Source organism: Uloborus diversus, chromosome 5, assembly GCF_026930045.1.
Source record: "Uloborus diversus isolate 005 chromosome 5, Udiv.v.3.1, whole genome shotgun sequence".
Taxonomy (NCBI): domain Eukaryota; kingdom Metazoa; phylum Arthropoda; class Arachnida; order Araneae; family Uloboridae; genus Uloborus; species Uloborus diversus.
In genome coordinates, this window is record NC_072735.1 from 7,800,622 (window position 1) to 7,824,279 (window position 23,658).

At 32.6% G+C, this 23,658-nt stretch overlaps 1 protein-coding gene across 1 annotated transcript in view; it reads left to right on the forward strand.

Moving 5' to 3' along the window:
* Positions 1-23,658, forward strand: part of LOC129222426 (cell adhesion molecule DSCAM-like) — a 133,980-nt gene that overhangs the window by 81,691 nt on the left and 28,631 nt on the right. Inside the window, exons 11-16 of the mRNA XM_054856938.1 lie at positions 1,169-1,294; positions 6,350-6,523; positions 8,575-8,722; positions 10,584-10,732; positions 12,499-12,630; positions 16,779-16,949. Of these exons, the coding sequence (XP_054712913.1) occupies positions 1,169-1,294; positions 6,350-6,523; positions 8,575-8,722; positions 10,584-10,732; positions 12,499-12,630; positions 16,779-16,949 (900 nt within the window). The remainder of the gene's footprint in view (positions 1-1,168; positions 1,295-6,349; positions 6,524-8,574; positions 8,723-10,583; positions 10,733-12,498; positions 12,631-16,778; positions 16,950-23,658) is intronic.

Here is a 23,658-nt window from a genome sequence, read left to right on the forward strand (position 1 = left end):
TATATTAAAACGTTAATAAAAAAATAACTGTTTGGAAAATAAAAGTTTTTCTGGGTCCATGTTTTTTTTTTTTTTTTTGCTTTTTCTACCAATTTCAGTGACAAAAAGAACTACTTTTGACTGAAGGAAACAACCCCATTTTAATGCTTATTTAGCGCAATATATCAAACTAGAGAACTTTTTTTTCAGTAAGTTAAGCCCTATAGCCAGGGCTAAGGCATAATTACAAAAATGCACCGCCAGCAAAGTCATTCCTGAGCTGGAGGTTTTCCACCTCCAGGTCAGTCACTTCCTATTCCGGGCTGATGAGTGCTAATAAGCACGAAACTGCAGTCCTCCGATGGAATGAGCTGGCGGGTTATTTACAGGATTGCCACTCCATTCTAGCGGGAAAATTCCCTGTGTTTTCCCTGTATGAATCTGCAACATTATAAACAAGCGAACCCTGATGTTTTAAAAAGAACATAAATATATTGACAGTTCATCTCAGTGGGTGGGGGAGGGGGTGGGGGGGGGGGGACAAATAAATTAATATATCAGGACTAAAGGCGAATTTATTTTAACTGAAATAATAGCCTCGCGATTGAATTTATTAAACGTTTTTTTTCAAAGAAAAAATACCCCTCTTCACCATCTATTACTGCGACTTTATAAGAGAAAAAATGTGAAAGTAAAAAGGAACAAGAAATATTGATCAAAAATTTCATGCTCTCTAAATTAAGTTAGCACAAAGTTCAACACTCGTGTCAAATAAAAAAATTTATAATTTTTGCTTTCATGATAGAACTTTTAATATTTACTTTAAAAAAATTAAAAAATAAAAAACTAAAATTAACCTTTTTTATTTTATTTATGATTAAGAAAAATATATTATTATTTGGTATTTTATATATTAGGGCAGTGATTTTTACAACTTCAACTAAAAAAAACATATAAATTCCCTGGATTTTCCAGGTTTTTAAAGAATTTTTCAAAATTCCCTGGTTTTTCACTGTTTTTTTTTTTTTTTTTTTTTTGTTGATTTTTGAATTTCCTGTACTTTCCCTGTTTCTTCAGGTTTTCCTGTGGCGTGGCAACCCTGATTTATATAGAGAACGGTTTGTCTATCAATATTACCTATAAAAATATATTTAACAGTGCAGTTATTGCATTTCTTGTCTCGTTTTAGTTCCTCCGCAATGGACGGTTGAGCCAAAAAATACTTCTGTGGTATTGGGACAAAGGGTGTGGATGGATTGCGCATCTGTTGGATTCCCTTCACCTAGTATACTTTGGAAGAAGCTCATTCAATCAGGTACTAATATTGTAATTTAGTGACAATACCATAATATAGTATCATTTTAGGGGGTCACAGTACCTTTCAAACATTTTTTTTTTAAATTTAAGTAAATTTTATATTTCTTTGAAACCATAACATGCATACTTATTTCTTAATCAATAATTTATTTTCAAAATTTAAAAATATTGCGTACTCTTTTTAAAAATTCAAAAAATTGAAGAAAATTTCAATTTTTTGAAATTTTTAAGGCTTTTTTATTTTTGCACTAATTAAAAAAATTTTCTTGCTGAACTGATCACTATAATCATCTCTAAAAATCTGTGCATTCATTTGCTTATGAGTTTATTCGAAAATTTTCTGTGGTTATTTATATAAAAAAATCAAAGTTTTTTTTAATGGTTTTTAAAGGTTTAACATGCTCTAAATATTTGAGTAATTTATAAAATGCTTATCCAATGCACAGTTTTGTCAAATATGTTATCCCAATTGCAAAAAGTATTACTTTAAAGCTGTATCTTTAATAGAAAAAAATCCTTAGGGATTCTAGTGACATGAAAACACAAAAATACCATCATCGAGAAAAAGCAATTTAAAGTTTTTCTTTTGCATAAGAACACATAGCGCGAGCATGGCCTAAAACCACTCATAACTTTTTAAATATTTGAACTAAAGCAATGAAACTTTTCCCCTGTGTTCAGAATAGTTTTTAGTTTTGAAATAAGCAATAAAAATTTTTTTGATCGTTTCATCATTTCTGAGGTACTGTAACCCCTTAATGCTACTGTTAGTGTATTAAGGAACCAGATTAAATTCACAGTCAAATCTGGCTATTTCGAACTGATTGAGGCTGGTGCCCGTTTGGAATGCAGAAAGCAAAAATATTAACCGTAGTTTCGGATTGACAAGTTTCGGATGAAGTTCTACTGTGTATTAATTTTATAACATTTAAGCACATTTTAGTGTGGAAGTTTTTTCTCAGACAGCGAAGCATTTTTATTTTACTTTTTCTTTCTTGCGTGGAGTTTAAGATTGAGCTCTTAAAAGAGGAAATTAGGACAACGCGTTAATAAATTCCTTGTTATTACTGTTTATTTCAACTTTTTATTGAAACATATTAATTGAATTCTTTACTATGTATTTCTTAATTTGTCCATAAGTTTACATAACATTAAAAGCGTTTACAGTTTATTTTTGAGCTTTCCGAAAATTTTTAAAATTAAAAGCGCTTAAACAACGAAATGAACATTTTTGTTTTTGAAATAAATTTCATGAAAATTGTCTAGTGCAAATTAAAAAAATAAATCGTTATTTCCCTTTGAACATAACTGCTAAATTTTTAAAACAGTATCAGGACTATTTACTTGGACAAAGAAAAAACCGAAATTTTGCTCATATTTTAAAATCCATGCAAGTATTACACTTTTTTATACTAAGGTGGATAACAAAAATAAATTATGTTACAAAGTTTATTTGAAATAAAATTATGCTTCAGGTTTGTATTACGTTCCCTATGTTTAGCAAGAAAAATTGATTTTGTTCCACTAAATCGAAGAAATATTTAAAATAGGGGAATCATAAATCATGGAACAGAGTAATAAATCACTTTCGATCCAGCGCGATATATATTTCTGACCTTTGAGCTTTCTCTTGGAAAAAAATTCACTTGATGCCACGTGACATTTTAATGTTTTAAATGCTCATTTCTCTTCTAGTTGGACGTAACAGGTAGAAATAAAAAACTGTAATTGAAAATATCTGTGTTTTTCTTCAGTAGTTTAGTTATTTATTCAGTTAAATTTAAGAACACATTTAGTTATTTGTTTCATTTTTCAAAACAAGTGAAATATATTTTTAGAGAATGCTTCAAAACTTACAATCTTTTGGTTGGGTAACCTTATTAACTAAAAATACACAAAAAATAAAATTATTTCTTCGATGTTTTTTTTTTTTATATATATCTTTTCAATTGGGCTACGTAATATTTTTGCAGGCCTAGTACGATCCTTGTAAAAGGCAATTTGTCTTTCGTGTGCCACGATTAAGGAACTTATGTCAAGGATACGTGTTATTTTGACGCTCATTTTTACACTAAATGGTAGACAATAGAGTTGTTTCCTTCAGTCAAAAGTAATACTTTTAGTTACTGAAATTGATAGAATAAGCAAAAAAAAAAAAAATAACATGGACCCAGAAAGTTCTTCCATTTTCCCAACAGTTATTTTTTTTTTTATTATTTTTTTAAATGTCCGATTTTGAAAACAAGGCGTGGTCTAGATGACGTCACAAATGATGCTCTTTGGCGCATCTTTGTACCGCGTTTCCACGTTATGATTATCAAGAAGCGAATTAAAATTGCGCTCTGCGCTTGCTATCAACCATATCGTTGCCAATACACGTGAGTAAAGATGCGAATTAAATATTTTGCTCTGTGAATGGCAACTCAGAACGGCATTTCCTCATTTGTGATTTCATCGGCAAGAAATGTAAACAATGAAAAATCACCGATTTAGGTAATTTTTTAAAAATATAAAACTTAAATTATTTTAAAAATGATTAGATCCTATGTTTTTAAGCATGTTCTTTCAGAAAAAAGTACTTTTAAAATATTGGAAACGACCCCATTGAGCTCTCACGATGAGAGATTGAACTAGGAATTTAGTTTGACAGAGAGTGCCAAATCCAAACATGCACCCCAGATATCTTAACCTGCTACAGTGTTATGCGACATGGGCATTGACATTTTTCTTCTTTCGAAAATTCACAAACTGGTCTTAACAGCGGGATTAGAACCTGCGACCCAATGGATACGAGGCCAATGCTACACACTACATCACCCAGCCGACTTCCTGAAATAATAGTTTTAAGTATTTGTGTCTGAGAAAAAAATCCCCTAATGTAAACAGGACAACATAAATCGCGTTAGGATAAATTGCATAATGTCGCACAATATCGGTGTTCAACTAACTATTCAACTATTTCTAAACTAACATCATTATTTTCTTTTGAAATATATAAATTTTTGCTCGTGTCTAAACGACAAATTACAAAAACTGATAACAGTAACTAGTAATACCTACTTTAAATCATGTTCTTACAACTCATTTTCTATATTCCCAAGTACAAGTTAAAGATTTTAAGACTTGACAGAAATCGAATGTCTTTTTCTACATATATCAGTAGATATCTGTCCCAGAAATAGTTTCAAGCATATTAGACGAGCAATAAGACATAAATAGGCTTTGAAGCATCATTCAGGCCTAAGCAGTAATTATAAGAAAACTGCTCTCCACACTTAATGAATACTTAAAACGCTATTAATAAAGATACACGTTCAATTTATTTGAATAAGTCGGTTAAAATGCTCATTGCCGGCATGTTCGAGGTATGTACATTTAACCAGTTATTTGTCTTAACTATGTGCATGCAATGCTCATACACGTTTTACATCAATGTTATTTGATTTTTTGCAGTAATAGTTAGCAGCAAAAAAAAAAAACAGAAGAAGGAAGAAAAAAAAAACGATTCCAATCTTCATAAATTAGAGAGTGGATATTACTAAACATTCAAAAATGGCATGACACTTTTCGATTACAAAAATACAAAATATGATGTCAGCGACCATGTACAATTTATATGTTATTTTCTTTTGGTATTGCACATTTTAATAGAAAAAACCCCAGCTATTTTAAAATGTTAAATGTGGATTTAAAATGATTGATAGTAGTTTTTGGAGAGCAAATATGCCTTAAAAACTACTGTAATAAAACGAGTGATTCTCATGTACTTATTCTTATCTTTAGTATAAGATGCTGCTCTGAGCAGGTAAACGGCAGTATCTGCAGAAATGAGTTTTCGAGACATTTGAAGAAATGTGTGGTGTATTCAATACTAACAATAGGAAAATGTTGGAATTAAACGTTTTTTTCGCTCCTTTTTTCCGCGGAAACCAAATAAGAGAGCTTTTACAATAAAGATAACTTACAATAGATGACAAAACTGCAAAAAAAAAAAAAAAAAAAAATGAAAAATGAAAAATTTGCAGTTACTGCCCTTTACCTGCACTTGGCAGTATAGATACATGGATATGATATGCCCTTTTATGGTTTGTCAGGTTAAATTAAAAAGTAATAACTAGAGATCCTAAATGCGGAGAGACTGGACAACTTCGGAACGGCGGCCATCTTATGTCCAGAGATGCTCACTGTAGACCGTAATGCATCTTCTGCCCCAAATATCACTGTACATTGTATCGAAAAAAATTAGAGGCTAGTTTTGATATTGTGAAATGGAATCTGCTGATCACAAATAACTGTTTGTTTTCTATCTTTATGAACAAACTTTTGAGACAAAAAAAAATCTTAGTAAGCGCAGTGACTATACGAAACGATTGGCACTGGATTGCCAAACTTGGCGCTCACTCCGTTTGATGAAAATGCAAGGAGGAAAAAAATCGGTCCGTTCTTTAAGAATTTCATGTCCTATACAGTAAACTCCCGACTATCCGCGAAATTGAGTGGCATAAGTTCAGCGGATAATAAAACTCGCGGATAAACCGCAAAAAAGTCTGAGGGACAACTAAGGCAAAAATTGTCCTTCTTAAAAAAATATCTGTATCGATGCATAATACTTTCTCCAAACAGTAAAAATGTATACAGAACAGTAAAAATTTTTTCGTATTTTTGCACAATAGAACTTTACATCAATACAGAACAAGAATGTACTATGAAGAAAACACAATAAATAAATAAAACAAAAGTAACTGAGTTTAAATTTACAATTTTTCGACAAAAAACAGCTATTTATGTTTGCTTTTTGCTGCGAAAAAATACATGTTCCTGATCGTCGATTGACTCGCGGATAATCCACCCCGCGGATAAACCGCTCGCGGATGATCGGGAGTTTACTGTATTCCGTGGGAATCTAGAAATTCACACAGCACAGCATTTCGAGCCGACAACACTTCGACTAAACATGGCGGAGATCGGCGCGCCGTTGTCCAATCTCTCCGTATATAGTATCTCTAGTAGTAACTACCTAACAACTCATAATACTTATGCATTTTCTCATCAGAAAGCAGTACTGGAGATTTCACGTATGTTCATTCTAATCCTCGAGCTCACCGATATAGCAACGGAACTCTTGTCATATCAGATGTTGAAGAAAACGACGGAGGCTCTTACTTATGTCAAGCAAGCAATGGAATAACTTCCGGACTCAGCAAGATCATTTGGCTGCACGTACTCAGTAAGTAAAAAAGATATTTATGTAAACAAATAAAAAAGCGCTTAAGCGGTTACTTTAAAATTCAAAAAATGTTTTTTTTTAAATATATATATATATATATATATATATATATATATATATAAAGGGTGTCCCAAAATTAACGCAAGATTTGAATTTGCCGCCATTTTTGCAATAAATTGTGGGCAATCTTGAAAAAAGGACAATTTGCCAGCTGAGGGTCTAGGGTTATTACAAATGGAGCGTTTTTGATTCTATAATGCGTTTTCATTATCGAACAATTATTTGAAAAATAATGAAAGTTTGGGCGGGTCAAGCAGTTTACTGTTATTGGCGCTCGATATCGCAATTAGGTAATGCGCAGGTGGTTGTGGGATTGCTGACATAGACGTTTGACTTCAAATAACCCCATAGAGAGAAGTCTAATGATGTAAAATCACACGATCTAGGGTCCAATTCATATCACCGAAACGAGAGAGTACACGAACAGGAAATTCCTTATGCAGTGATTGAATTGTTTCGCTGGCTGTATAATAGCATAACACTCAATTTTTACTAACCCTAAACTCCCAGCTGTCAAATTGTTCTTTTTCCGTGGCTGCCAACAATTCACAGCAAAAATTGTGGCAAATTCAAATCTTGCGTTAATTTGCGTATATGTTAGGTGGGTGTGTCTGGTAAGGTCATGCGGACGAAGGTCCCCAACTCTCCGTTTGTCTGTGCAGAATCCAAAAAAAGAGTAACACCATGATTTTTTTCATCGTTACAAAGCCTAACTAATGATAAATGCATGCAGCACATATGTGCACGAACTGTGCGCAAGGAGAGTCAAAATTAGGCCCTGAACCTTAGGTTGCTTTGGAGTTTTGCATATATCTTAGTAAAGCTATGTATCTATTTGACAGTACCTAATACAAAAGGGTGTTTTAGAATGAGGGACGAAAGGGGGTAAAAGAAAAAAAATCCATAATTTATATTTTTTGGTAGCCAAATGGTTTTAATATGACATTTTTTTACACAGAGTGCATAAGGTTAAAACTTAAGAGATGATTTGTTGGCCGTTCTCACGTCTGTGAGAAGGTTTGATCGGAGTTAAAGTCGACCAGCCTTGGACCTAGTTATCATAACGCAAATGTAACGTAGCATTATCACGTTTCAACGTATCTCAAGAGACCGCAATATATGTTCGTTGTAACTGGAATTTCGTTGTAATAGAATTCAAGCCTTGTAAAAGAGATTAAAGGGGGATTAATAACTCGCCGTTGATACCGAAATTTTGTTGCATTGGCGAGGTTTTACTGAAGAGCAGTATTGTGGATTCAAATCGATAGTTTCAAAATATTTTCTACATTTTTGTTTCGACAAACAGTTGTAAAAAAATGTAAGAAACGCCTATTTTGTCTACAAATCACTACGTTATTGCATTTACAACAGGAAAATATTCTGACAGTTGCATCAAAATTTCTGTTTACATAAATACTGTAATGTTCTGAAGGTGGTTCTATTCAAATCTTAATGGTTTTGAATTATATTTTACCAAAAGACCTTGTGGACGAAAAAAAAGCTGTAATGAGTGATTGAAGTAATTATCTTGAAAGTAATTTCTTAATATCCGTCAGTATAAATAACAATAATATAGAAAGCAGGACTGCTTGCCACAGCATTCGTGTCTAATAATCAGTTTAATAGACATGCACTTGTTTTTAAACAACCAACTTTATTTGCATTTTCTTTTCGAAGATCACCACAAACGAAACAACAATTATTTTCTAAAACTATTGACAAAACAGAAGCTAGACGCTTTTAATCCGCAAATACCATACACTCAAACCAATATTGGAATATGTTCGTTCCCCTGCCATGCAAATCGTTCGCCATGCGCAAGCTCCTGAGAAAACATTTGCCCAACCTGCAGCCTTTCAATAAATTTCCGATAACGATATGCGCGGGTTTGAGAAACAAGAACGAGCAGCCCCATTTAGAATTCAATTCTTTGAAGTGTATTCTCGTTTAGTAATTCAATACAATTCTCTTTTTTTTTTTTTTTTTTTCAGTTCCTCCGATGTTTAAAGAGCCTTATCAAACAAAAAGCGTAACGGAAGAATCGAATACAACTTTGAGGTGCATTGCTACGGGACATGCGCCCATTGTCATAACATGGCAAAAAGACAAGTCTCTAATAGACATGAGCAAACGTGGGAGGTAAAAACCTAAATTGTTACTCTTTGTTATTTAAATGAATGTCATTGTATGCTTATTTTCAAATTCAATGATAAAAGAAAAAAAGCAATTATGCTGCAAATAAGAAATACTTTCCTGTCAATGGCTGTGTCATGTTTCAAAGAGAAAACACTCAGTTAATTCTTACATATTTTTAACTTGTATGTAAATTTTTTTAAGAACAAATATTTTGTTTCTATTGTACGCCGCATAATGACTTCGATAGAGGAGAAAATTTTATTGTTATTTTCGGAAAATTGATTTAAAATTGAATATTGTTACTAATTAAGAGACTTGGTTTATTCGTGTTTTAAAATTTTCTGTTTTTTATAGCTGCAATATTTATGTTTAGACTGATGTGAATGTTATTAATAAGAGTTAAATAAAATCAAATATCATTCCAATCGATACCTTTTAATGCGTATAAACGATAAATGAGCCGTAGTGTTAAAACCAGGGTGGCAGAGTCGAAAGGAAAATGACTGCTTCTAGAATTTTCAAGCTTCAGACTCCAAATCCCGACTTCTACTCTTCTGTCCCAAAATCAATCTGACTCGTACTCCATAGCAGTGACTCTGACTCCATGACTCTTACTCCTAGGTTAAAGTGACCGACTCCGGTTAGCTTACCCTTTAAAATCAGTTTTTTCGAAGCCAGGCAAAGACTTCACATTACCCCCAACTCGTTTCAAATTTCTACACTAAAATTTAATTTATGAAAAAAAATGAGCGCGTTTTTAAAATGTGAGATAAGTTTAACAGGGATAATTTTTTGTATTCAATTCATTACTTTGAAGAAAATATAGGTACAAAAACTTACAATTCCTTAATCGATTAATGATGTCTTTGAATCAGAAGAAGGACGGAGGTGAGCAGATCGAGTCGAACCCCCCCCCCCCCCCCCGCCCTAACCTTGCGGAAATGTTTCCAAGTTGAAGTGTTAAAAACGTCGTTTTAGTCAGTTTTGGTGGTGTTAGAGATGGTCGGTGAAAAAGCTTCAGCGTCCTTCAATTTTCTAAATGGACATCAAAATTCGCATTTTCAGAACATAATTATTTGTTTTACTTTGTATACCTGTTTACATAACATTATTGAGCACAAGCAGTAACTTTTAGTTTATCTATTCATTGTTTAGATATTAATAAATATGTTGTTTTAATTCAACAAGCCGTACTTGTTTAAAGAAATTATTACCAAGTGTTTGTGACTTCTCAAAATATTTTGGGATAAATAATGTAAGTCTAATTATTCATGTCTAAGTGTTTCTTTAAGGAAAGTTATTGTGTACAAAATTATTAAAATCATAAGAAAAAAGTGAGGTAAAAGACACATCGGAACTTATTCCCGAAAATCGTTTGAAATTAAAATCACCAAAGCTTCATTTGAAGATAATTTTGATCAAATGAGGGGAAAAGAACAGGTTTGCGACTAACCTCCAGAAGTTTTTTGACATTGAAGTTCAACAAATGCCTTTTCGAACTATTTTTGGAAACTCTAGGGAATAAAGTAATAACTAAACCATTCCTCTAAGGAGAATCAGTTGCCCCTTCCTGCCCCCTCTGGCTACGATCGTGCTTAGCAGTGGTTTTTGAGATTTTCTTCGCTCAGGTTTCTTTGAAAATAGGAAAAAAAAAGATTTTTTTTAGCAAATTAAAAAATGTTTTCATTTGGCAAGCTAGCTGAGGGCCAGGAAAAATCTCCTCACGGATCGGATCTTGCCGCGGGCTGTAGTTCATTAAACCCTGAACTAAATTATTCTAAAACTCGGATGTTATTTCTCGGCACTGTATTAAGACTGTATTGTTTGTAATTTGATCATAACATACATATTGTGATTAATTTAGGTTCTCTGTGAGAGATATAGCAGACTCAAGGCAGACGATGTCTGAGTTGCACATCATGAAAACTCATCGAAATGATTCCGGCACGTACAGCTGCTCTGCAGTTAGTGATATAGGATCTGATGAAGCTACCATACAATACATAGTACAAGGTAACATATTCCGCTTTGAGTAGAAATTAGGGGTACATTGATAATATAATAGATTAATCGTTTTTATAAATTAACGAGCTCTTCCTAGGTGTGATACTCTACTTCTGTATGGTAAATCTCTCATAAATAAATAAATAAATATATATATATATATATATATTTTTTTTTTTTTTTGCCGCTATTAATTTCAAATTTTTATCAGCAGTTTTAGGCAATTCATTTGTGATATTATTCTGCAGGTAGTTATACTTCGTATAAAGGGGTAAACAGCAGGAATTTGTGTTAAATCATCTTAAGGTATTTTGAAGAACGCATTGTCTGGTTTACATGCCAGAGTAAAGCAATCTTCAAGGTTATGAAACGCCACAGTGTGAGTAAATATCAGTTCTAAAAGTACAGACTACTTCTGTACACATACAACTGTAATTCTCCTCAGAGCTAGACTAAAGTAAGTTATATTATCACTACTTTAAGGAGAGTGTGCAAACGTTTTCCGGGTGCATATAAAGGATGGGAATAGCGTTTCACGGAATACTAACGGAGACTGACGGAAGTCCCATCATCACTACTTTAAGGATAATGTGAAAAAGTTTGTCAGGTGCATATAAAGATTGGGAGTAGCACTCCACGATGTTAGTGTGTGTTATTTGTATGCGTACAGGCTATTTCTGCTCCTCAGAGCCAGACTAACGGAAGTTACATTATTACTACTTTAAGGAGAATGTGAAAACGTTTATCAGGTGCATATAAAGATTGGGAGTAGCACTCCACGATGTTAGTGTGTGTTATTTGTATGCGTACAGGCTATTTCTGCTCCTCAGAGCCAGATTAACGGAAGTGACACTATCACTACTTTAAAGCGAGTGCGAAAACGTTTGTCATGTGCATATAAAGGATGGGAATAGTGCTGCACAGTGTTATTATGTGTCATTTGTATGTGTACAGGCTATTTCTGCTCCTCAAAGCGAGAATAACGGAAGTCACATTATCACTTTTTTTACGGGAGAGCGTAAAAACGTTTGCCAGGTGTACATAAAGGTTAGAAGTAGAACGCTCAAACATTCAAAAGTAAATAGGAAGGTTTGTTTAGAATTACGTTGTTTTGGCTTACAGCCGAAAATGATTCCACACATAAAATGCACTTACCTAAAAATCATCATTTTTGAACTAAAGTTAATCCAGATCTCAAGATCCTAGATCCTAAAGACTAATAAGGAGGTAATTAGTAATGAAGAATTAAAAAAAAAAGAAAATTAAATTGAATTTTGACATCTTGAATTCAAATTAGTTTTTCGCAATCGCGTGTTTTTTTTTTGCTTGTGTGCAGGCATGTGTGTGTGGGTATGTGTGTATATAGGCGTGTGTGTTTGTGTCTGTGTGCAGGCATGTGTGTATGTGAGTATGTGTGTGTGTGCGTGTGTGTGGATATGTGTGTGTAGGCATGCGTGTGGGTATGTGTGTGTGTAGGCATGCGTGTGGGTATGCTTGCGTGTAGGATATGGACGCAATCTGGAGAAGGTTTTCGCTGTAGGAGCAGCATCATGAGGCCGGTCGACGGTAGTGCTGCAGATGGTGCTGGCGGTAAAATAAAATGATAGGACCTCAAAAACAGTCAAATGAGAACAATAAGCAATCGTGATTGCTCAAAAAAAAATCAAACACTACATAAAGTTGAAAGATTTTATCTGAACTGTAACTTATGTGCAAAGATGATCACGCAATTCTTCAATTCAAACTCACAAATATTGTGTTTATTTTTCGTTTAGGAAGACCGGACCCACCATCCAATATCTCCATTGTGAATGAAACTAGTCGCTCGGTGACGCTGCAATGGGATGTGACCAACGACGGCAATGCTCACATATCTGGAAGTGTGATTCAGTATCAATCGATATCCGGTATTTAATGCATTAATTAACTCCTTTTTAGACTTAAGCTTCAGATAATTGGTTTTAATTAAAAATATAATTATTTTCCTTAACCCTTTCAGACCTTGTGTCCGGTATACCGGACAACCACTTTAAACAGCTGCTAATCATTTAATAATTGATTTAATTAGTTGATTTTTTTTTTGTAGTTGTCTCTTTACATTCTGCTTATTATAATCTGCGAAATAATTTTTCGTTTTGGGATTGACAACACTGACATATAAGGATTGAAAGATAGAGAGTGGCTCATTTTTCCAACCATGGATTTTTATCTGAAAAGCGAGGTTTTTTCCTGATTTTTTTTGAAAATATATAATCTTTAATTAATCGTTCAAACGCTTATATTACGTTTCATAATTGTTTGTAGAACATTTTATAGTGAAGTTTGTTCGGTATTTTATCGTTTTTGTATGTGAAATATTGATTTCAAAAATATAAGTCCGGAATATTGGACGTGCCATAACTCTTTTAATTTTTCTCCTACAAACTCAAAATTTTGTCTATAAGATAGCCTTTACCATAGTACACTGTGTACCAAAGATCAACATTTTTGGTCAAATAATTCATAATTCCGACCGAAGGGGTTAAATGCGAAACACTTAATTTGTTTACTGAAACAAAAAAAGAAAGAAAGAAAATAACTCTTCTTTCAACTTAAAATACATTGCTTTGTATACAAAAATTTGTTTTACTTTAAAAGCAAGTTTCTTTTTATTTTTAAACTTAAAATATATAATGAACTTTGCTTAAAATACTTTCTGAAAAGCAATTTTTACTTTAAGCCCCGATAACTTTATGATGTATTGGTAACGTGTCTTTTTCGTTTTTTGAAAAGGTAATTACTTTTAACAAAATGTATTTATGTTTTTATATGTATCTCTGTTCGCAGTAAAACTGAAGTAATTACTTTAATTAAAACTACTAGTTATTTTAATACAGAGTACAACAACAGCGTTTTACAAGAAGCTAAGAAAATGTGTTAACTAGTTTCGCGAAAGATAATTATTATGTCTCTATAAAAGGATTTCCTCTTAGTTAATCATATTTAGTATTATTACTGCAAAGAGCATTGTAATTATGTTTTCAAAATTAGTACTACAATTAGTAAAAACTACCAGATTTTGTCTCTATTATTTAAATTATTCGTTTTTGAAATGTTAAAGGAATTTATTTCATCAGTAGATAGCTTCCAAATGATTACTGAAACAGAAAAATTAATATCTGATCAAACATTAGAATTATAAAATTGTTAGAATTGCTAGGAATTTTATTTTAATAATTTGTCCAATGAGATATATTTTTCAATAAAGCAGTAGCATAAAATAAATTTAAAAAAAAATACGAGCTGAACCGAATTTTTAACAAAAGTATTGAAATAAAGGTTATAGTAGATTAGCACTTTTTATAAACAAAATTTAAAATGTTATTTGTAAAATTTACCCAATCTAAATTAGCTTTGATTCATTTGTTAGAATAACTCTCATTTTAAGTAATTGCAGTTCGAAAACTTAAGAAAGGGTACGCACTTATGACTAATATTTATGTTTTTCTTGCATCTAAATTCCATGAAATATTTATTACAATCGGTATCAAGGCGTTTTTAATCGGGGAAGCCGGTTAGTAATTTAAAAAATGATCAAGCCAAAAATGATCAAGCCATTAGAGGACCCGACAGACGTTGTTCTGTTCAAACTTTGTAAATTGAAAATTTTCAATAAACAATCAAGTGTTTGAACTTGTTTGCTGAAAAGAATAAGTAAAAAGGAAAATGTTTTAAGCTGCTTGGTGTCAGAATGCGTATAATATTTATTAGAACTTCATTTATCTAATGCCCATTGAGCAGTTGCTTTGTTAACTATTTTTTATCGCGTATTTGAAAGATCGTCATGATTTCAAGATCGTCATCAAGAACAAGGTTTGTTCCTTCAGCCGCACTCAAAGTATTAAAATCTTACACGAATATTTAGTGTGGAAAAGTAACTACCCAGTACATCAAGAACATAAGGGAAATTCTGCTGCAACGTTCCCTACATGAAAAAGAATTTTACTATCGAAAAGCTATTGTTTAAAAAGATGATAAAGGTAAAAAAAGTTCCTCGAATAAGCGAAAATCACTCATTCCCCTCCCTCCTGTAAAATTAACATTTTCTTCAACTATAATGACGAAACACTCTATAAAAAGCAATAACAATTCTTTGCAATTTAAATTATTTCTCCCAATAAACAACAAAAATATATTAAAATACATTAACAGTAGCTTTAAAATGTAAATAATTTCGTATTTCTATCGTTTATTGCCAAAGCCGTCAAGCGACCACGCTACTGTAATCCAGCCGATTAGTGAGCGAAGCAAACTCCTATCAATTAGCGGTCCGATCTTTTGAACAAAAACTTTTACATCCTGCTCTCTCGCTGCGCATTTGTTTCACTTAACTATCTCTCCTCGCGTACTGATCTTCACATATTGCCTGATTTATTCCTTCCACCAAAGACAAAAATTACCCACTCTACTGATCTTTTGTGCACAAAACTACCCTGTTGTGATTTACCTGGACGGAAATAAAATTTGCGTCTTCTTTAAATTTTATCACCTTTTCCTTTAATAACGTACTGATTAGTTTGATAATCCTTAAAGTTTTCTTAGCAGTGGCGCAAAAACTCATATAGATTTGAGCCGAGAAGCAAATGTTGCTAGGTACAGTACTTTCTGATCATATGAATATGAAAACTTGAGGCAATGATCCCGCCACATGGTTCGGACAAATCGACAGGAATACGCGTTTCGCGTGAACCTAGTAAAAGAAACCCGATTTCTTCCCGTCTTAAAGATTTTAAAATATATCACGGGATGTAAGATCTTTGCTTTCAAGAAATAAAAGCTTCACTCTCTCTCTCTCTCTCTACGTTTTATCTGTTCTCCATTGACATATCACAGAAGGAAATTTTCAATAAAAAAGCAGAGCTGAATTTTTTATTATCCTTTGACAATGACTTAAATAATTACTTCTGTTCACGCTCAGCAATAGGCTAAAATAAATATTAATCGTGTTGGAGTAATAACCATTCAATGTTTAAACAAATTAATTAATTAACAAAAACGTTTCCGATTCGATCCATTGCGACTCTAACCATTCTCGGATCAACTTAATTACACACAAAAAATTTGATCAAAATCGGTCCAGCAATTTAAAAGCCTTATGACTACATACACACGCACAGAAGATATATATATATATATATATATATATATATATATATATATATATATATATATATATATATATGTGTGTATTAAGATTAGTATATTTTAAATAAGAATTTTCTGTACCCGAGCTAATAATTCATAATAAAATAATTTACTGACGGTTATTCTATATAAAATAAAGCATAGAAAAGAACAAACGAGTGTTTCAAAAATTCTAAAAATTTTTACAGATTCATGCAATAAAACGGAAGATATATTACTAATTTAAATTACATGTACTAACCACGGAAGCGTTTGATACATTTTGATACCACGTTTGACCACGTTTTGATACATTTTGCTCTTTAAAGCAAGCAAAATGTATCAAAACCATACTGTGTACCTTAAAGTAAGTATCAAAAAATGTATCATGAAAAATAAAAATTTTCGACTAAAACCTGAAAATTAAAATAGTAAGAAAATTATCGTAATTTGGAGCATCACTCGAACATTTTACCTGGAAAATCTTAAAAAAATTATCTTCAGACACTTTCAATGCTAAGTATCAAAACTTGTTACTAACAATCAGATTTATTTAAAATTTTAAATGATTTGCAACAAATTGGTGAACCTGTCATAAGCATTAAAAAAAAACAGAAAACAATGAAATGCTGAGAAAGTATACAGGTGCATTATTGTAAACATTTCATCAATGCTATTACATTTTCTAATAGTTTTTATACAAGTTTCGTATGTTTGCAAAAATTTGCCTCACACACCCTTTCCTTTAGAAAGATGGCAGTGTGTTATAATCAAATGGCCCGTACTTATCTTTTATTTTACATTCTAAGAACATTAACAAACAGGAAAATGAAGTGATGATTTTTTTTTCTCGTTTAATTAACAAGGAAAAAACACTTTTTTTTCCATCTAGATAGTAGCTGGAATGGGCAAACGTCACAGCTTATAGTTTCTGGATCGGAAAAAATGGCGACGCTGCGAGCATTATCTCCAGTAACTCTTTACTTCATACGCATCGTGGCCGAGAATGCATTGGGGCACAGTTCTCCAAGTGAAGTGATTAATGTTACCACGGCTGAAGAAGGTAAACTTAAATTAATGTTTTTATATATATATATATATATATATAATAAGACAAATTTATTCTGGCGTCGTAGTTATTGTGGTTTATAGGGTACCCACTTAAGTCCGTTGCCACACCGATAATCTCGAAATGGCAAGAGCTCTCGTAATAAAAGTTGGGTCTAGGTATAGTAAAGGTGTCATGAGAAAAAGAAGAAACCGCTAACAACGCTACCTGGTGTCAAACTTTGGATTTAACGTTGATACCTCAAAAACAGAAAGATATACAGTGGCTCCCAAAAGTGTTCCGACACCTACGACTTTCAATGAAATAGGATCTTATCCATTGGTTAGAAGTAATGCTTTGGAATAGGTACATAATTAAGAAATCTATGATCAATTTTCAACAAATCTACAAGATTTTTTTTTTCATAAAAATATTAAAACGTAATTTTTAAAAGACCAAAAACCAAAAAGTGCCGGAAATTTTATCGCAAAAAAATCTTCGTACACTTTGAAAAATGTCTATTTATTATTGAATAATCTAACTTTTTATTAAGTTATTATTTAGTAGGATATCATGCAGTATCAACAACACCTTTTAAACATCTGGGAATAGATTTCATTTGTTTTTTCTTTCGTTTTTTTGCGTAATTTCTGAGTAAGTGTTCAACCACACTTCGAGAGTCTTACTGTTTCTAGCTCTATTTTCGTTTCAAAGCCGTACTTTCGTGATCTCGCCTCCAGATATCTCTAAATATGTTACATTAAGTTCAAATCTGGAGATTGAAGGGGTATTTTCTAAACTTTATGACAATTTTTGAAGCACTAGACGCAAACATTGAAAACCGTAATCTTCTTATCGTTATCTTGATAAAAAACAAAGTTGATTCCGATAGCCAAATTTTTGGCGAAGAGTTTAAAATTGGTTTTTAAAATATTTTAAAAAACAGCATGATTCATTATTTTATCAAAAAAATCGAAATTACCAAGTCCTGATGCTGAAATGCACCCTCACACAAGAATACCTTCACCGTCCTGATTAACTGGTCATATTAAGTTCTTAAGATTAAGTTCTCAATTTTTTCTTCTATTTACAATTATACAACAATTTAACCAAAAATCTTAACTTCATTTCTATCTGTAAGTAAGACGTAAGTTAAACGTTCTGAGCTTATTTATCGTTGGTTTTGCGACGAAAAGGAGAGCTTTCTGTTTTTCTCACGGACAAGAAAATTTCTGCGGGAAGAGGTCCCATTTAATCCAACTAATCAGAGAACTTGACGAACAATTTTAGAAGGAAATTAAACATAAGAATTTTAATTTGACTTTGCAGAAACTTTTGCAGCTCTCAAATGTGTATTTTTCATAAATTTCTTAACTGTAAATCTCCGTCCACGCTTTGTCAACTTTGCCGGTTGACCTTTTCTTACCTTGTTGTCCGATTCTTTTCTCTACAGCATCATATCAGGCACTTTATTATAGAATGGAATAACACTAACTAATTTTGAGACATTTCCAACCAATTTACCGCTACTGTGAGAAAAAATTCAAATTTTGAATGGTGTTTGCGGTTTTTTACGAATACCAGCCATTTTAAAGTAATAAGCACAGTATTAAGGAATAAATAAACAAAACATTAAAGCGAAATGACTTTTAAAGGTCAACACAGTGCAAAAATAATTAAAAAAAAACAACAACATATAATACTTTTAATCATGAATTTATTCGAAAATATTTGAGTGACTTTTGTGACGTATTATTTCTATGTTTCTTCGTTTCTTGACCCATTCTAAAAAGAAGACCCGTTTATATTTTGAAAAACAATTCAGGGTTTGTATTTAGAATGATATAGGAATGATGTGAAAAAAATATTGGTCTTCATATTCGAATTCAGTTTCGCGTTATTTTGGTTTTTACCAAAAAATTTCAAAGTGTACGAATATTTTGGGAGCCACCGTATAGGAAAAAAGTGAATTACAAAGTCGTTCAGCAAGGTCGATTTAGTAAGAATAAATATCTTACGCCTAGCAATGTTAAAAATACTTGACGTAAAACGCATCTTTGTTTTAGTACTGTGAGTGAAGCTGTATTTGCAGAGAATGAGCCTCATCCATCTGGAATAATCAGAATGGTGCATTTCAGCAGAAATTCACATCTGAACACCAGACTGCACTTCCAGCTGCACATTGTACAACTTGACAGGTGATACGGTACCAAAAGCATCCGTAATACAGTTTCAAAGTTCCTGCAATGTTGGTGGAGAGGTTGCATATAATCACTGTGTGATGTATTCTTACAAACGAGTTGATGTGTGCATCACATGACTTCCTTTCACTCCAATTTAATGTCATTTTCTGATTATTGGCAGTTTTAATATGATTCAATAGATTACTCTCTAAATATCACCAACAGTGGCCAAATTGAAACTAGATTTTTTAAAAAAAATCGCCAAATTTGTCGCCGAGTTGGTGACAAAACTTGGCGACCAAAAGACTGGCGATATATCACCAAGTGTCCGCCAAATTATAACACCACTTGAGTATACATCGAAATTAACAATGATTCCCCCCAAAAAGGGGCAAAAGACCCCCTTTGGAGCATACGAATGCAACCAAAAAGGAAGGTGCACAACTAGACCCCAGTAGGAGTCTACGTACTTAATTTCAACTTTTTGGACATTCCGTTCTTGAGTCATGCGACATACATACACACATACGCACATACATACATACATACAGACGTCACGAGAAAACTCGTTGTAATTAACTCGGGGATCGTCAAAATGGATATTTCGGGTGTCTGTACGTTCCTAGGCACATAGTCACTTGTGGTCGGGTTGAAGAAAAACTCAACACACATTTGGGTATGAGCAAAATGGAAATTAAGGCCGATTTTTGGGTGAAAATTTTTCCACCTCCATTTTTTTAAAGTTTCAGGTCAACTGAAAGTGGTAGCTATTCTACGCAACCCTCAAATACGACGACTTGCACTTGGAATACATTTTATGCATACTATTTTTAACATTATTGTGCTGAGTTACTTCTTAATTTGGTGATGCTAAACAACTTTGTAATTAATTATTTCCCCTATTAGTTCCGCTTAAGATACAAACAGTAACTCCAAATTTTACCACCTGGTGGCACTGTAAGCATCGTCACTGTGTAGATCATGACAACTTTATTTAACCACTTGTTAATCAAATTATTTTTTTCAAACGCAGAAATAGAAAAAATGCCCATTTATAAAGGAAAATAACGGTTTCACAATACAAAATCAGATTTTCATAGACTTTTTCTAAAAATGGGTTTAAATACAATAAAAAGCAATAAATGAAAAAATGGAAAGTATGTTGTATGTCTAAAAAAAAAAGATATTTTTACTCAGTAAGATAATGGATTTTTTTTTTTGAAAATTAATTAATTATTTCGTTACAAAAAAAAAAAAAAAAAAAAAAAACAAATAAACTATATCTAAGAAGTGACAATAGAAAAATAGATACTTTTAAATAACATAAAGCTTCCGTACACCAGGTTTCCGTAGACTATTCTTTAAAATATTGTTTAAAATAAACATCAAACAGTTAATGGAAAATTGATCATACGTAGTACACGAAATAAAATTATACTCCCATAAAATTGAATACCTTATTATTTGAATACATAAAGTTACTTTCAATGCACCAAAAAGAAAAAAAAAAGGAAAAAGGAAAGCAAATAGCCCAGTGGTTGGGTAGTTGAATACGGAAGTAATTGGTGGAAAGCTGGAAATTGTTTTAATTTATGCCGTATGGGTCTGTAATGACCATACTAAGTTTTCCCCTTTCTACTAAGTGAGCTTTCGCCACAGCGTCCAAATTAGTGCCAAAAAAACACCTGTTTTTTCATTACTGTTACAATATCTCAAAAATGGCTCTTAAAACGACCAAAAATACATACAGGTTTCTTGTAGAGCACAAAAATACTGAACAAAATGAGTACCTACAACCTGCATTTTTGTTAAATATTAAGCTCACAACTCTATTTCAAAAATTGGCTTAAATTACTAATTAAGCGCTTAAAGCCAGAACGCACCTCGTTCCTACGCTCCCAAACGTAAAAAAATGGCAGGAAAACTTTATTATGTTCATTATTGTAATAGAAATATATCGTAGGTGGAATAAAAAGTATGAATGAGAAGGAAGGAAGTTGAAAGTAAGGAGGGAGGGGGGGAAACGCGTATCCAGGTTAATTATGCTAACCCCTTCCCACTCCCACCGGCTCTCCCTTTCTCCACTGAAATACCTTCGTTCCCTCCCTTCCGTCCACTCACCCCTTTCTTAGAGGCCGAATAAACCTTTTTATGCTGAAATTTCTCCCATTCGCTAAAAATTCCGGAGGGTGGTTTCTTACAATCGAAATTTTAATGCATTTCCAATGGGAAACTATGATGCAATATATTTAACAACACAGCTTTTATATCTAAGTAATTCTTAAAAGTAATTCTTCTAAGAAATTAAAAATAGTATAAAAGAAAATAAGTTCAGAAATGCAAAATTCGCTTCTCAGAGTATGTATGATGAAATTATACTCGAAACAGTATTCATATATCACTCATAAAAAGTAATCTTCTTTTCATCTAACTATTGACGATAAATAAACAGTCAGACTTATTTCAATGAACACTCAATTTTTGCATTCTAGTAGTGCAAAATGAAATATTGATCAAATTAACACACAGATAAGAGTAATTAAAAAGGTACTAGACACGTAATTGTAGAAAATATATTTAATTACGAAAACGTGAGGTACAAAGGGCAACATTCCAGATTTCAAAACAGCTCTTATTTTTCTTATGTTAAATAAAGAAAGACATTAGATATTAAAAGTAAAATGCAATATATACATATGGGTCACCTAAAATGATACGTTGAGCATCGCTAAAACATTTGACAACATGTGAAAGTTTCACATTGTGTGGAATTGTGATAAAAACTACAATAATTTTCTAGCTTAATGAAATTTAACATAAACAATTTTGTTACACATAACAACTCAGTGGCATATCCACGGAGGAGGGGAGGGGGGGAGGGGGTCATGGGTTAAATTCCTCCCCAGAACTTCGACACATTCATTTTTTTTAAATAAATTTTAAGTAACGGTATTTAATTTTGTTCGAATGGGATAGATTTCAACAGAACAGCTTCTGACACACACCATTACTGCCATAAGAGAGCAAGAATGGTCTGTACAAAACGCAAAGGACATTATGGTCACTAAGCACTTCCAACGCTGCAAAAATCATTTTTTAGGGAAACCAGGTGTTATATCTGTTTTGTGATTCTTGATGAACTGCAGATGAACACTCTATGAGTTATTAAAAAGCAATTCCTACCTGTGTATAAGCCTGTGTTCTATATGAGATGTTTCGTCCTTGCCTCAAGCTAAAAAATAAATGTATAACCGGAAGTCGCTAATTCCCCTCAATGTTACCATTTCTAAGAAAAAATCTTAATTCACTCTACAAGCCTGGCACACCAAATTTTCTGTTATCTCGACACTTGCAGTCAAGTTCGTCGATAATTTAGGATCTGTTACCAATTATTCAGGATAAGATTTTCGATTGCATATTGCAGCTGGAAAGTTACTAGAGTTTTATTTCATAATTGCACATTGCAAACATCGTTTTAAGAATAAACTAGATCGTATCTTCAGTTTTTGATTTCAGATGCATGAAATTTGATTAAATTTATTTCAGTTATTGTATCACACAGCAAACTTATGGGGATTTTTCAAAATGATATAGCATGTAAGCAGGCAACAATGAACTTTCATTTTCAATATTAAGAATTTTGAATTCCTTCTTGCTAAATTATTTCGTAAGAACAGTTAAATATTCTGAGTTAAATATTCTGGCTATTATGTGCATTAAAAAAAAAAAGAACATTACTGTATCTGAATGATAGGTTTTAAATGATTTCGAGGAAAATCCACGAAGAATTTATAAAAGATTATAACAAACTTAACGGTTAATATGTCGTCCCCCGCTTTTTTAGTTTTTTTTAAATGGTTATTGTGTCAAAACGAATCGTTAATTATTGAGAGGGTGATATAATTAAACAACTTCTTAGCCATGAAAAGCTGTTTTTTTAAATATATTGTATAATAGTTTCCCATTGTAAATGCATTAAAACTTCGATTTTAAGAAACCACCCTCCGGAATTTTTAGCAAATGGGAGAAATATCAGCATAAAAAGGTTTATTCGGCCTCTAAGAAAGGGGGTGAGTGGACGGAAGGGAGGGAACGAAGGTATTTCAGTGGAGAAAGGGAGAGCCGGTGGGAGTGGGAAGGGGGTTAGCATAATTAACCTGGATACGCGTTCCCCCCCTCCCTCCTTACTTTCAACTTCCTTCCTTCTCATTCGTACCTTTATTCCACCTACGATATATTTCTATTACAATAATGAACATAATAAAGTTTTCCTGCCATTTTTTTACGTTAGGGAGCGTAGGAACGAGGTGCGTTCTGGCTTTAAGCGCTTAATTAGTAATTTAAGCCAATTTTTGAAATACAGTTGTGAGCTTAATATTTAACAAAAATGCAGGTTGTAGGTACTCATTTTGTTCAGTATTTTGTGCTCTACAAGAAACCTGTATGTATTTTTGGTCGTTTTAAGAGCCATTTTTGAGATATTTTAACACTAATGAAAAAACAGGTGTTTTTTGGCACTAATTTGGACGCTGTGGCGAAAG